This window comes from Mastigoproctus giganteus, chromosome 9 (assembly GCF_048544385.1).
Source record: "Mastigoproctus giganteus isolate SK-2022 chromosome 9, ASM4854438v1, whole genome shotgun sequence".
NCBI classification, from domain to species: domain Eukaryota; kingdom Metazoa; phylum Arthropoda; class Arachnida; order Uropygi; family Thelyphonidae; genus Mastigoproctus; species Mastigoproctus giganteus.
This window is the reverse complement of record NC_143583.1, coordinates 71741519-71758078: the sequence shown is the minus strand read 5'-3', so window position 1 is coordinate 71758078 and position 16560 is coordinate 71741519. Positions and strand designations below refer to the sequence as shown.

The following is a 16560-nucleotide window of genomic DNA, read 5'->3' as shown; positions in this document are numbered from 1 at the left end:
TGTATTTGGTGATCACAGACTCGAACCCCAGTCTAATCAAGAAGCGTGTGCTATGCCTTACTGCTCCTGCCCATGGAGGAGCCACTGCCACAGAGCTGGGATGTTCACACACACACACACACACACGCACACACACACGCACACACACACACACACACACACACACACACACACACACACACACACACACACACACACACACACACACACACACACACACAGAACAGCATCACTTACTAGGTAGTAACAGATGACTGCACTAAGTTCCAACTTTGTCAGCTAAAAACAAATGGCTATGGGCATAATGGGCACAGGAACACTGACACTGGACATTTTGAGAATTGGAATGAAAAAGGTTTGCCTGGTACAAGATATGTGATTCATGGGCACTGCCACACAGCTGAGAGTTTTCACACACATAGAACAGCATCAATGTTACTAGGTAGGGCAACGGATTTCCACCTTCAGAAGTTGGAACTCAATGAGCTCCACCTTCAGATAAAAAGCAGTAACTATGGGTACAATGGGCAGAGGAACAGTAACAGTGGATATTTTGAGGAATGGAATGGGAAAAAAATTTACTGGTCCAAAGTATGGTGACAGAATCAAGAATCAATTGAGCCATCCTGCCTTGTCATGAGTACCATTCATAAATGATTCTAGGAGTGTGCGGGTCACTTCAACATGCTTCAGTCCACTCAATCATCAGGTCTCAACCTGACTGAGCATTCATACAGTGAAACAGATTGAGCTGTTCATCACACAGATCTGTCACTGTCCAGTCTGAGGGAATTGCAAAAATAAACTAAGCCTGCATGGGCCAGAATCCATGTGGAATACTTTCAGCACCTCATGGAGTCCAGGACCAATCCAGGAGGTGCCTACTTGCTATTAAGTCAGTGTACATTAGCATTAGTAGAGGCATTTGATGCAAGAAAGCAAGCTTATGCAGCATCAGCCAAAAAAAAAAAAAATAATAATAATTAATAAAAAATTACCACTTCCACTTCACCCCTCTGTTCGTTCGAAATACCTGTCCAGCTGAGCCTTAAACTTATTTAGGCTATCAACTTCCATGACAAGGGATGGAAGTCTGTTCCACCAACCAACCACCTGCTAGCTAAAGGCAAATTTTCTCACGTCTATTCTACATCTATCTTTTCTCAATTTGACTTTATGCCCTCTCAGGTGATTATTCTGAGAAAGAGGAAGAATCCCATCAGCATTGAGCATGCTCAAACCATTCAAGGCTTTATACACCTTTATCAAATCACCTTGCTGGTGCCTAGTCTCCAGACACCGTAATTTGCAAAACTTAAGCCTTTCTTCATAAGAGCACCCCTTTGTTCCATTCACCAATCTTGTTGCCCTTCTTTGTACTCGTTCCAGCATCTCTACATCCTTCTTGAAATAAGGCCTCCAGACCTGTATACAGTACTCGAGGTGTGGCCTGACCATTGCCTTATACAAGGGAATAACCACCTCCTTATCCCTGCTAGAAAAATTCCTATATATCATCGACAATACACCATGAGCTACTCTTGCAGCCCGTTTGCACTGCTCAGAAAACTTCATATCTGCCTGCACAACCACCCCCCAAGGTCCCTTTCATTCTCTGCAACTGTCAGTGTAGTACCACAGAGTTGATACGTTGCTCTGGGGTTGCTCTTTCCCATATGCAGTACTTTACATTTGTCAAGGTTAAACTTCATTTGCCACCTCTCAGCCCATCTGCTCAACCTTTCCAGATCCTGTTGCAGTAGCATAGTGTCAGTAGTGTCCTTGACAACCCTGCCAACCTTCGTATCGTCTGCAAACTTGGACATTAAGCTTGATATACCATCATCAATATCATTTATAAATACAGAAAACAATAATGGACCCAATACTGAACTCTGAGGGACTCCACTAATAACATTAGTCCACGATGAGCAGTGTCCATTGATTACCACTCTCTGTCTTCTCCCCCTCAACCACCCCTTTATCCATAGCAGCAATTTGCCTCCAATGCAACACTGCTCCAATTTGTGCAGCAGTCTTCCATGTGCAACAGTATCAAAAGCCTTTCTAAGATCCAAGTATATAATATCAAAGTTATTCCCTGCATCCAGTCCTTTTGTGACTGCATCATAGTATCCAATCAAATTGGTCAGGCAAGACTTTCCCCTTAACAAAACCATGCTGTGTCTGAGCTATAACTGAAGTCTTGTCTAGATGATCCTGCAGCGCTTCTTTACCCAGGGCCTCCATTAATTTTCCTGGAACAGAAGTTAAACTAACAGGTCTATAATTACCTGTGTCGCCTTTTGCTCCTCCTTTGCGAATTGGGGTCACATTTGCACATCTCCAGTCCATGGGTTCTTCCCCTGAGTCCACGGAAGCTCTCATAATTATGGCTAAGGGTTTGCTTACTTCCTTTGCTGCCTCCTTTAATATAACTGGATAGATCCTATCCACCCCCCAGGTACCTTTCTTGTATTTATCTTCAACGATTTCTCCTCCACTTTACTCTCAGTTATTACAAGATTCTCTAGCTTATTGCCAGAGTTGAATACACCTCTGGCATTCCCCTTGCTGAATAACTCCTCATGTGTGAATGTCGATGCAAAATATTCATTTAGTTTGTTAGCTACCTGAGCAGGATCATCAACAGTTGACCCATCGATATCAATTGGACCAATCTGATTCATCCCTTTCCTTCTAGAGTTTACATAAGTAAAGAACTCTTTGCTGTTTTTCTTTGCATCCCTTGCCAAAGATTTCTCGTAATCTGCCTTCGCCTAACTAACTTCCTTTGTAACTTGGTTACAGATCAACTTGTATCTATCATAGGCTTCTGTGTCACATGTTAATTTGTATGTATCCCATGCAATTTTCTTCTCTGCCATATGTCTCATTAGTTCATCTGACATCCACTTAGGCCTAAACCTATGTAAAGCCTGGTAGCTTCCAAGATAAGTTCTTTGAATGCTTTCCATTTTGAATTTGCTGTTGGTAACATCAGCAGTTGGTCCCACTGTATAGAATTTAAATACTGTCTCAGTCCATCATAGACACCTTTACGAAAGCAATAACCCTTCCCTTTACCCATAATGGTAGTTACCTCTTTGAGTAAATCCCACTTCAGCACACTGTGATCACTGCCACCTAGTGGTTCATTTACCTGCAGATTCTTAATGCATGAAGAATCACTACTGATAATCAAATGAAGAGTATTACTCCCTCTAGTTGCCTCCCGAATATGCTGATGTAGAAAACAATCATCCAATAAATCCACAAAAGCCTTGCTAGTGTGTGAGTGACCAGCCCCCAAATTCCAGTCAATATCTGGGAAATTAAAATCCCCCATTATAAGACTCTCTGATTTACTTACCCACTCTATTTCCCTGTACAATTTCTTATTATACTCATCAGAGTCATTAGGCCTATGGCACACTCCTACTCTCAATTTTGATCTCCCAATGCTTATGTCACACCAAACTGACTAGATACTGCACTGTCCAGCAATGTCGACTGGCTTCACTTCCTTCGATTTTATGTATTTTTTAACTAATAGCATAACCCCTCCTCCCTTCCTATCCTGTCTATCCCTTCTGTAGACATTGTACTCCCCAAATTCCAGTTCTGCATTCATTATATCTGTGTGACACCACGTCTCTGAAATCCCCACAATATCTGCCTTTGATGTTTTGAGCAATACCTCAAATTCTTGCACTGCTTCTATTGGAATGAGCTGCAGCCTGGAAAATAAGATGCAGGATATTTCAGAGACAAAACTTCTCGCATTGGTGTACAAACAGGTGCATGTATACTTGTGTGTACACCAATGCGAGAAGTTTAGTAAATAAATTTGATGAATTTTATCCTATTAGTCCTTGTATCCCCACAATCTAGCAGTTTTCCGACTCACCTAACACTGCCTCGATAGAATCAGCAAACATTCTTGCACCCTTTCTATTTAAGTGTATCCCATCCCTGTAGAAGCAGTCTCTCCTGTTAACAAGTACAGACCAGGCTGAAAAAAATTCTACCCCTTGAGCCTTGCACAATCTTTCCAGGGCCGAATTGATCAACAGGGCTCTCATCATATACTCCCTCCTATCGTGTCTGGGCAGAATTGCAGACACTTTCAAATTCAACCCTAATTCGCGGCTTTTTTTCAACAGTGACCTGTACTTGTTAAGTAATTCCGCCGGTCTCCTACTCTTAATATCATTAGTGCCAACGTGCACAACTATATCACCTTTTGTGATATAGTTGTATAGTTTGCACCTTTTGTGTATAGTTTGTGATATGTTTGTGATATACATAATAAATTATAATATACTTACTGCATATTAACAAAATCTTACCTCTTCTTCCAATTCAAAATTTTTCTTTTTTAATTCACAAAGTGACCTGTCCAAGGAAACATCTTCACTAACAAAGGGTGCATGTTCATGCATATTTTTTATCTTGTTTTCTAAAATAAGTTTTTCTTTTTCATATCTTGCAACCTGCAAATAACCCAAAGCAATTATGAGTTATAAAGAACACATTTTTAGGCATTGGCACATACAAAGGTCCACTTCTTCCTTATTCAAGAAAGAAGTGAACAACTTTTGGAGCAAATAGATGGGTGAAATGGGAGGTTTTTTTGCTAATGCTGTATAAGCTTGCTTTCTTGCATCATATGCTAATGCTAATATTAAAGACTGATGTATACACATATATACATTTGAGTATATGTGTATACACAATTGAAAACAAGAACTCAGAAGAACTAATTTTAAAATCACAAGCAGAAAAATCAAAAGGAAATGAAAAAATTAATTCAATAAATGTAATCCTACTTGCGAAGGACAGAATGCATTCAGGATTAATCATTTAAAATGAAGGGATGAATGTTATGTTATTTGGTTTTTAGGAGCATTAGCAACTAAGGCCATATTGCTCCGGGGATATGCGGTGGTCATTCCCTGACCTTTCCGCATCCTCCGTATTTGGTGGTCACGGGCTCGAACCCCGGTCTAATCAAGAAGCATGTGCTACGCACTGCCGCTCCTGCCCACCTGGCTACGGAGGCGTCCCATATCTGACTGCACAATTACCCCAAGGTCTCTTTCATTCTCCACTACCCTGAGTGTAACACCACATAGTTGGTACATTTCTCTGGGGTTACTGCTACCCATACAGTACTTTGCATTTGTGAATGTTAAACTTCAGTTGACACTTCTCAGCCCATCAACCCAACTTTTCCAGATACTGTTACAGCAGCACACTGTCATTACTTTTATTAACAACCCTGTGAACCTTTGAATCATTTGCAAACTTTGACATTAAGCTTGATATACCTTCATCAATATCATTGATAAATATACAAAACAACAATGAGTCCAACAACAACGAACCCCGAGGGACACCACTAATAACATTAGTCCACATAGAGCAGTACCCATTGACCACCAATCTGTCTTTTCCCACTCAATAATCCTTTTATCCATTGTAGCAACTTGCCCTTAATGCCATACTGCTCCAATTTGAAAAGTAGTCTTCCATGTGCAACAGTATCAAAACTTTAAACTTTACCCGAAATCGAAGTATATGATATCAAAATTATTTTTTGCATCCAGTTCTTTTGTGACCACATCATAGTATCCAATCAAATTGGAAATTGGTCAGACAAGACTTCCCCTTAACAAACCTATGCTGTGACCGAGCTATAACTGAAGTCTTGTCTGGATGATCCTGCAGTGCTTCTTTAACCAGTGCCTCCATTAATTTCCCTGGAAAAGAAGGTAAACTAACAGGTCTGTAATTACTTGTGTCGCCCTTTGATCCTCCTTTGTGAATTGGGGTCATATTTGCACATCTCTGGTCCATGGGTACCTCCTCTGAGTCTAAGAAAGCTCTCATAATGATGGCTAAGGATTTGCTTACTTCCTTTGCTGCCTCCTTTAATATAACTGGATAGATCACATCCACCCCAGGTGCCTTTCTTATGTTTATCTTCAACAAATTCTCCTCCACTTTGTTCTCAGTTATCACAAAATCATCTAGCTCATTGCCAGAGTTTAATTCACCTCTGGAATTCCCCTCCTTAGAAACTCCTCATATGTGAACGTTGATGCAAAATACTCATTTAGTTTGTCAGGTACCTCAGCAGGATCATCACCGGTTGAACCATCGATATCAAGTGGACCAATCTTATTCATCCCTTCCTTCTAGAGTTTACATAAGTAAAGAACTCTTTGCTATTTTTCTTTGCAACCTTTGCCAAAGATTTTGTGTAATCTGCCCTTGCCTGCCTAACCTCCTTTATGACTTGGTTACAGACCAGTTTATAACTATCATAGGCTTCCGTGTTACCTGATAATTTATATGTATCCCATGCATTTTGATTCTCTGCCACATGTCTCATTAGTTCATCTGACTTCCATTCAGGCCTAAACCTTGAACAATATTTCTTAGTTGGTATGAAAAGCCAAGTAGCTTCCAAGATTAATTCTTCGAATATTTGCCATTTTGAATTTGCTGTTGGTAACATCATCAGTTGGTCCCATCATATAGAATTTAAATACTGTCTCATACCACCATAGTCACCTTTGCAGAAAAAAAAAAACCCTTCCCTTTACCCCTGTTGGTAGTTACCTTTTTGAGTAAATCCCACTTGAGTACACTGTGATCATTGCCACCTAGTGGTTATTTTATCTGCAGACTCTTAATGCATGAAGAATCACTACTGATAATCAGGTCAAGAGTATTCTCCCTCTAGTTGCCTCCCAAATATGATGCTATAGAAAACAATCATCTAATAAATCCACAAAAGCCTTGCTAGTGTGTGAGTGAACAACCCACAAATTCCAGTCAATATCTGGGATATTAAAATCTCCCATTATAAGACACTGATTTACTAGACCACTCTATTTCTCTGTACAGTTGTTTATTATAATCATGAGAGTCATTAGGCCTATAACACACTCCTACTCTCAATTTTGCTTTCCCAGTGCTTATATCACACCAAACTGACTCAACACTGTTCTGGCCACCCATGTCGAATGGCTGTACTTCCTTGGATTTTATGTGTTTCTTAACTAATAGCATAACCCCTCCTCCCTTCCTATCCTTTCTGTAGATGTTGTACTCCCCAAATTCCATTGTTGCATTCCTTATATCTCTGTGATTCCATGTCTCTGATATTCCAACAATATCTACCTTTGATGTTTTTACCAACACCTCAAATTCATCAAATTTATTTACCAAAATCCTAGCATTGGTGTACTTGGTATTTACTCATTCTGCAATTACCCCCAGCAGTCTCTGAAATCCTGTACACCTTGTTTTCCAGGCTGCTGCTCATTCCAGTAGAAACATTGCAAGAATCACTTTCACCTCTGCCACTGTTAATCTATTAGTCTGTGCATTCCCCCCCCCCAAGCTAGCAGCTTTCTGACCCACCTAACACTACCTTGATAGCATCAGCAAATATTCTTCCACTCTTTCTATTTAAGTGTAACCCATCCCTGTAGAAGCAGTCTATCCTGTTAACAAGCACAGACCAGGCTGAGAAGAATTCTACCCCTTGAGCCTTGCACAATCTCTCCAAGGCCAAATTGATCGACAAGGCTCTCATCTTATACTCCCTTCTATCGTGTCTGGGCAGAATTGCAGACACTTTCAAATTCAACCCTAACTCATGGCCTTTTTTCAACATTGATCTGTACTTGTTAAGTAATTCCACCGGTCTCCTACTGTTAATATCATTAGTGGTGCCAACATGTACAATAATATCTTCTGTGCTGGTCTTAGCAAATGTGGGGCCCGATTGGAGCATGCCAGGAGGGTCCCTTGAAAAATTCAATATTAATCCTTCAATATTTTGAAATAATGAAAAAATGAAAAACTAAAACTATTAATAATTGTTTTTTTATTTTTATATTATTACAATTTGTTAACAATTGACCAGAAATATTGATAATATAAACAAAACTAATCAGAAGGATATTTTTCTTGCCCATTTATTGGCAAAATCTTTGAAGACTTTCTCAAAATTTAAATTCCTTGCTTCTTTTCATTCAATGGATACAATAGCAAGGCTGTTGAGTCTCCATTGAAGCGTTGTCAACCTTAGATCTGTTTTAATTAAATGATTTATTAAATAATTTGTATAATTTATAATTTAAAAATTTATTATTTAATTAATTATGTTTTAATAAACTTTAATCGGGAAAAGCTTCTTTTCCCAGATGCTACATTCACTGGAATTGTTAAAAATATTCTTAGCGATATCAATAACTTCGAAAATCCAGTGGCCCTTTCATTAGTTTTTTTTTTTTTTTTTTTTTTATGTGAACCCCAAACACGAGAGGTATTAGAACCTATAGTACTTAGTACCGTGCTTGGGTTTGAGGTTAAGAAGACGAAAGAAGATATTTGTTGACATTGGATTTGAACTTCTGTAGATTGTAATTTTCAGGAAATACGTATGAAGGAAGGTTGTTCCTGAAAACGGCAGTTGAATGAATAAATGAGGAAGATGAAAAGTTGGTTCTGTGGGTTTGGAGTTGAACAGTAAATGGATGTTGGCTGGTGTTGGCACGTGTTCGGACTGTTTTCAAAGAGAGAGCAGGAATTATAGAAGCCAATTCAGAAGAACAGTGCCCATGGAAGTATCTGTAGAAGAGGCATGCAGCAGAAACAGTGCATCTATGAGAAAGTGAGTGGAGAGACTCTGTTAGAGATGAATCATTAATTAACCTAACTGCCCTCTTCTGAACGCATTCAAGAAGCCTGAGAGAGGTTTTGGGGGCACCACCCCAGATGTGGGAACAATATTCCATGGCAGGGCGGATTTGCGATTTATACAGAGTGAGCAGCTGTTTGGAAGAAAAGTAACGCCGAGAGCGAAAGAGAAAACCAAGTTTTTTAGATGCAGAGGAAGCAATATTTGTAATATGCTTGTGCCAAGAGAGATTAGAAGTCAGGGTAATCCCCAAAAGAGATATATCATTTTGCCTAGAAGTCGGGGTGTCACTAAAGATAAGCATAGAAGTAGAAGAATCCTTTTTGTGAGATATAAGACAAGACTGAGTTTTAGAAGGGTTGAAATCAACTAAGTTGTCTTTGCCCCACTGGAGAATTACCTGAAGATCGGCATTTAAGGAATTGGTAGCAGATTTTCGAGAAGTTGAAGCTGATTGAGCAGGACAAGATTTCTCAAAATGGAAAGTTGAATGCAATGTGCTATCATCGGCAAAACTATGGATAGGATTTCCAGTCAATGGAAGAAGGTCATTGATATACAAGAGGAAAAGAGTGGGGGAAAGAACTGAACCTTGGGGAACACCGGCATTAGTGGAGAAGTTAGAAGACAGAGAGCCATCTACCATCACCCTCAGTGAGCGATCAGAGAGAAAACTGGATAACCAATTACTAAAAACAGTTGGCAAACCATAAGATGGAAGCTTGTTTAGAAGACCTTTATGCCAAACACGATCAAACGCCTTTGAGATGTCAAGAGCAACTACTTGTGCTTCACCGAACCTTTACATTGAAGTAGTCCATAAATGGGTAACATAAGCCAGAATATCACCAGTGGATCGACACTGGTGATCGTTGATCAGACGGAAGGTTTCTAGGTAGTTTAAGAGTTGGCGGTTAATTGATTTCTCCATTACTTTAGAAAGAGTAGAAGTAATTGCAATGGGACGATAATTGGATGGGAGGGATTTGTCACCCTTTTTAGGAACTGGCTGGATATGAGCAAATTTCCAAGCAGAAGGAAAAACACCTTTGGAATAAGAAAGTGAAAAAAGGCGGCAAAGAATAGGAGTAAGTTCAGGAGCACAGGTTTTGAGAACAAGTGGAGAAATACCATCAGGACCTGGAGCTTTCTTAGCATCAAGATTCATCAAAATCCTTCTGATATCCTTTTGACGGAAGACCACAGGAGGCATTGAATGGAGCGTGTTGGGAATGATGGGAGGTGTTTTACCAAGATCATTAATACATGAGCTGGAAGTAAAATGGGATGCTAGCAGGTCAGCTTTATCCTTGGCTGAAGTGACAACAGAACCATCTGGTTTGGACAGAAGTGGGAGCAGAGATGGGCAAAAGTTGGGGCCAATAGCTTTGGCAAGAGAACAGAATGCTCGGCTACCATTAGGGCAAGAAGCAAGTTTTCTACTCTTAGCCTGTTCAAACTCTAGTTTGGACTGATTAATAACTGCTTTACAACTGTTGCGAGCTTTGGTGTAGGCAGAAAATGAAACTGAAGAATTAGAAACAAGCCAATTATGATATGCAACATTCTTCTCTTGGACAGCCTTAGCACTTTTATTGGAAAACCAAGTTTTAGATAAAGGACGAGAATTTAAAGTGGAGTGTGGGATAAGGGATTCCATTCCTGCAAGAATAATCTCACTGACACGATATGAGCAAATGTTGACATCAGAAGTTTTGAAACAGTAATCCGACCAAGGAAAAGAAGAAAAGAAGTCTCGCAGGTCATCCCATTTTGCATTCTTGTAATGCCAAGCAACATGTGGTTGGGAATAGCCATGAGTTAAAGGTTCCATTGGAGAAGAGACAATCACCAAGTTGTGATCTGAAGTGCCTAAAGGACCTCTCACTTCGACCGTGTACTTAGAAGGGTTGTTTGTGAGAAAAAGATCAAGCATATTGGCTGTATGATTAGGATTGTCCGGTATTCTTGTAGGTAAATGAACAATCTGTGCTAGGTCATTAGTAATTGCAAAAGCCTCAGCATCTCGACCTGCTGGGTCGGTGTGACTAGAAAAGGGAAGCCAGCTGGAGTTGTAACATTAAAATCACCAAGGAAAATTACTTCACTGTTAGGAAAGTTGGACTGGAGAAAGTCAAGTTGCAAAGAGAGGAAATCAAAGAGCTCCAAGTGATTAGTGGAGTTGGGAGAACGGTAGAGACAACAGATGAATGTGACACAATGAGGTAGAGAGATTTTAAGCCAGAGAAGATCAAAGAGAGGAGATTCCAAATTGCCAAGTCTCTGACAGGGAATATCAGAACGGACATATGCACAAGTACCACCTTTGAGGCGAAAGGAATCATACAGCGAATAATTTGGGCATCTGAGATGAGCAGTAGATGAATCAACCAATAACTGAGATTCTGTCAGAAAAAGTACATGGGGTTTGGCAGACTGCAAGTGGAAATGAACATCATTGAGATTAGAACTGAGACCACGTATATTTGTGAAATGAATTAGGAAGTCCTTGGGAGGTTTGGATCTTTTCACAGATAAGCTTGCTCTATTAGTTTGACAATTCATGGTGTATTCAATAGTAAGAAAAAGTAGGTGGGACATGCTGTATGAAGTAATGAAATTTTTGGATATGGCGTACATGTGGTAAGAATATACCCAGATCCTTGACATAACGTGTCCTCGACAATGCTCCCCACATACACACTACTCGGACTCCCTCCAGTCACTATCTGGCAGAGTAGAGGTAACAAGATTATACACTAGCTGATCCAGAAGCTTCCTAGAGAGTTACCAATAGGTTCAGTCCGATGTACCAACTAGCGGCCGGCCTGTGAACACCATTTTAGAGCTGTACCCTCGAAAGGTAAGGAATAAGTTGTGAGAAATTGTAAAATATTTAAAGGATTTTTAAAGCATGATTCTGGAAGAATTGGTTTCAGTGCTTCAATTTCCTCCACTCATATGGCCATCAATATCTGCCACTTTCACAGACTCGACCATTTCGTTTCCCTCAATGATTTTAGCATCTGAAAGTGTAATTTCTAAATCTGCAGCGTGTTTTCTTAACTCGTCCTTTAGAATTCTTAGAAACGTACCCAAGAAACCAAAAAGATTATTATGACTCTAGAGATTGAAAAGCCTTGTCTACGATTTTATAAAAGCAGTTTACCTTGTAAGCTTCTTTAGAATTTTTTATAAGTTCATCAGCAGGCTGGTAATTGAAGTGCCTCTTTCTTTTTTGTAATCTTTTTGTGCGAAATTCTGGAGATACTTCCAATTCTGTCGCAAGTTCTGGACAGTATTGTCACCGTCCTCCCCCACACCATGTGGAAAAGGCCTGGGTTCGAATCCGGCTGACAATGTGAGGAACTTTAATGGGATTTTTTCACTGTGTGGCTGTGTTAGTTGGTTTCAGGCATAGATAGCAAGGTTTTTTCCGCCAGTAACTGGGGTTTTTTTCATCCAGCAATTTATAGACACAAATACAAGTTTATGTAATCAATTACGGGTAATAATAATAATTTTTTTTGTGGCACCAACGAAGATTTGTTTAAAGCCAGTTTCTCTATACTTTGACATCCAGTGCAGGCTTTTAAATGAAGAAGAAAGAGCTTTTAAAATGGTTTTTTAAATGAAAGAAAGAAAGAAGAAATAAAGCAGAAGAAAGAAGAAATGAAGCAGAAGAAAGAGCAAGATCTGTAGAATCACTTTGCAGTTCTTTACTTACGTGAAACAAAAAAATAATGCCAATATACTAAATAAACAAAAAACTTGTATTCCTTGATCTGGTTAGCTAGTGATTCAACTTCACTAATTGCTTGGGCATCTTCTGATGCTATTTCCAAAAGCGCATCGTCGAAATCACCAACTTGATACCTTACACTGCATTCGACACTTCCACATTATTTCACAGAGAGGCTTTACAGAAAGACCCTTCACATATTTTTGGAAAATGACCATTTCTTTGTTGATGCTGAAAAGAGCACATACAGACGTTGAAGTGTCGAAAAAAAGGTCATTGCATCAGGACAGGTTTTGGCCATATACCCTAGAACTAGAATGTAACTGTGACAAACACGTAGTGTAAAAAATGTCCTTGAATTTTCCTGTAAAAGTCCTGCCTGAACACCTGAAACCTTTCTTTCATATTAGCTCCATTGTCATAACTTTGCCCTCGGATATTAGTTATGTCTAATCCTAATATTTCAAATTCCTGTTTCAGCACATTGTACATATTTTCTCTGGTACTTCTCTTTACATTGATAAATTTCATGAACTGTTCATACACACTGACTGGTGTATTGGGGAATGTTCCATTGGAGATGTATCGAATTGTCCAGGACATTTGTTCCTGATCAGTGCCGGATTAAGGCACAAACTAACAGGGCAATCACCCAGGGCGTCATTCTTACAGGGGCTTCACAAAAAAATTTTTTTATTAAGGTCTCGCGTAATTGATTACATCTACCCGTGTGTTTTTGTGTCTGTAAATTGCGTGTGTTCTCTGGTCGATTTGTCTGTTGTTTCTGAATGAAAAACCCCAGTTTCTGGGTTGGGGAACCCAATTTCTGGGGAAAATACCTTGCAACCTACACCTGAGACCGACTAACTCAGCCACGGAGTGAAAAAAATGCCATTAAAGTTCCTTGCATCATCGACGGGATTCGAACCTGGGCCTTTTCCACCTGGTGTGGGGAGAACAGTGACGATACCACTGTGCTACCATGCAGACACAGGGGCTCCAGAAGCTGATTATAGCTTGGAGTCAGTGCCTTTATCCAGATTTCTAGAATATGCAAAGGGCGCCGAAATAATCTTTCTGTCTGGAGTGCAGAAATATCTTAATCTGGCCCTGTTCCTGATAGGTGATATCGGGTGTACAATCAAGAATAACAGCAAAATACTTGGCATCTGCCAAGTATTTTGTTGTTATTTTATTGCACTAGAAAAATTCTTTTTCTAGTGCTTCTGCGGACTCTCTTTTCCTCTTCCTTTCAGCATGGCTGCTTTGTGTGCTTTTATTCTTTTTTTTACATTCTAAAAAGAAATTATAAGGCAACGGACAATTAGAAAAAATTTTCTTGCATGTTTTGTTTCAACTTACTTATAGAATAATGAAATTTATAACTGCACTTTGTGCTTTATCAGTGATCAAATGTGGAACTCCATCATTCATTAAACTATAAAGCTTCTTATATTTAGCCTGTTTAAGAGGTGGGTGTAAGAAAATCTGTTTCGTGGTAGGCACTCATTGACAATGCTAGTTGGAGTGAATGCTTTACACACTTGATAAGAAGCAGACAGGGAATCTCAGCCTTTAATTTCTTATACATCATTGTTAATTTAAACCATTACAAATACATTGTCAGTACAAGTGCAATAAGTCAGTAAAACTTTAATCCATTATTTCTTAGCGATGGTTTCAAAGATTCATATATTCCTCCTGCAATGCATTCATTGAGTTTGATTATGTCGAGAAAAGTTACCACAAATCGATTCTTGAAATTCGAATAGTACCGCATTACAATTCCCAACATTTTAATAATACTAATGTCATTACTTTCATCAATAATTAAACTGAAGTTTCTATTTCCTAAATCAGGTTTAAAATTATCCACGAAATGTGGTGCTATAGCATTGCATATTATTGAAGTACATTTTGTTCTTTGCAGTTTGAAATCCTTACTTACCCTACTGTCTGAAAAACTAAATTCACAAATGATCAACTGCCCAATGCACAGTGGTGATCAACTATGATCAATTAGCCAATGCACAGCTATGAAAAATGCTATGCTGCTTTCTGCCTTTGCACCTTCTATATCACAATTTTCTTGAATGGCAATACTCTCTGATGCTGAAAACTAAAGGGCACCTCATCTTTTTTGTGATTAATTTGTAATTACGATGCCTTTCAATATCACTTAATTTGGCTATCAGCGTGCATATACAATATTTACAAAAAACATTTTAAATAATTACCATCTAATTTGCAGTCAGTTCTTATATTTAGTGTTTCTGAGCCATTGATCTCAAAAGTTTCAGAGAAAGGAAGTTGAAGAGTTCTGAGTGACTGGTGCAAATTCATATTATAATTTTTCATATTATAATCTTTCTCTGATCTGTAAATGATCCACCAACAAATTTTCAATAAAAGAAATGCTGATGTCAGAGTAATTAAATTACGAATCGTTCTGTCAAATTGTAAAAAATTGCAAAGGATAATAAAAAAAAAAAAAAAAATTATGATATTAGGGTCCCCAGTAAATGTTTACATCTATACATGTATTTATTTTATCTGTAAATTGCATATATTCTCTGGTCGATTTGTTTGTTTGCTGGATGAAAAAAAAAATTTTCATCCAGCAAAGTTTATTCCAGTTTCTGTGGAATAAACTTTGCTAGCTACGCCTGAGACCGACTAACTCGGCCACAGAGTGAAAAAGGCCCATTAAAGTTCCTCGCACCATCAATCAACTAGATTCAAACTCAGGCCTTTTCCACCGGTGTGAGGAAATGATGGTGGTGATATAACTGTGCTACCCGTACAGACAAAGAATATATAAAAAAATAAATAAATAAAATAAATCTACAGCAATGAGTAACATATTAACCCTAGGGGCTCACATCTGGTGGGTATGGGCTTGGCACGCCCAGGGTCCTTAGCTGGATATCATCATTCTTCTCCTTCTTAGTGATTCCTTTCTACTTGTTGTTGTTGTTGTTATTTGGTTTTTAGGAGCATTAGCAACTAAGGCCATATTGCTCCGGGATATGCGGTGGTCATTCCCTGAATGACCTTTCCGCATCCTCCGTATTTGGTGGTGACGGGCTCGAACCCCGGTCTAATCAAGAAGCGTGTGCTACGCACTGCTGCTCCTTCCCACCTGGCTACGGAGGCGCCTCCTTTCTACTTGTGTGTGTGTGTGTGTGTGTGTGTGTGTGGTGTGTGTGGTGTGTGTGTGTGTGTGTGTGTGTGTTATGGGGGATTAACGGCACATAAGCTGCTGTGGCTATAATGTGCCTATTCACAGGAAAATGCTAAAAACAAAATTTAGGAATAACCACTTGGTCGTGTTTACAGAGATATTTTAGAATTTATCATATAATCCAATTATTTTCAGATAAGAGAAAAACTCGATGTTTGCATCATCTCCAATAATACGTAGATTTCTCACAAAATACAGGACGGATGTTCTTGTCCTGTTGATAGTGAGGGCAGTCAATCAGAATATGTTTGACTGTTAAGTTTTCTGAACAGTATGGACACTGAGGAGGATCTTTGCCCCTGAGCAGATGGAGGTGGGTCAGATATATGTGTCTGATACGTGCCTGTGCAAGTACCACTTCTTCTCTTCGCACTGTTTTGGTGCTAGAGTGCCAACACTTTGGATTGTGTTTCAACTAGTAGAGTTTATTATTGATTTGGGTGTGCCATAGCTCTTTCAACTGCGCGAGACATGCTGTTTGCATGAAGTGACTGTAGTCAGAGGGTGGAACCGAAACGGAGGTTAAATCAAATTGTTGCCTGTTGAAAATAGGAACATTCCAACTCTGCATTAATTCAATAAGGTGTAAGCCTGCAGGTCTTATTTTGCTGGGTTTATTTCTATAGAGGTTTTGTAGTGGTGGATTAAAGAGGTATGGCTCAATAAGATACTGACAACAACTTTGTATTTGGGCTGCATACTTAAGAAGTACTGTTTTCCTGTGGAGGCAATATATAAACTAATGATAGGAGATGTCCTGAAAGCACCAAGGGCAATCCTTAATGCACTATGCTGTATAGAATCCAGCCAGCGGAGTGTACTCTTTTGGGCAGAATCGTAGATTGGAGCACT

General features: G+C 39.2%; 1 protein-coding gene across 1 annotated transcript in view; it reads right to left on the bottom strand.

Moving 5' to 3' along the window:
• Positions 1–4337: 4337 nt before the first annotated feature.
• Positions 4338–16560, bottom strand: part of LOC150080437 (centrosomal protein of 290 kDa-like) — a 386964-nt gene continuing 374741 nt past the window's right edge. The window contains 1 exon segment of the mRNA XM_090380692.1: positions 4338–4496. Within this exon segment, the coding sequence (XP_090236818.1) occupies positions 4338–4496 (159 nt within the window).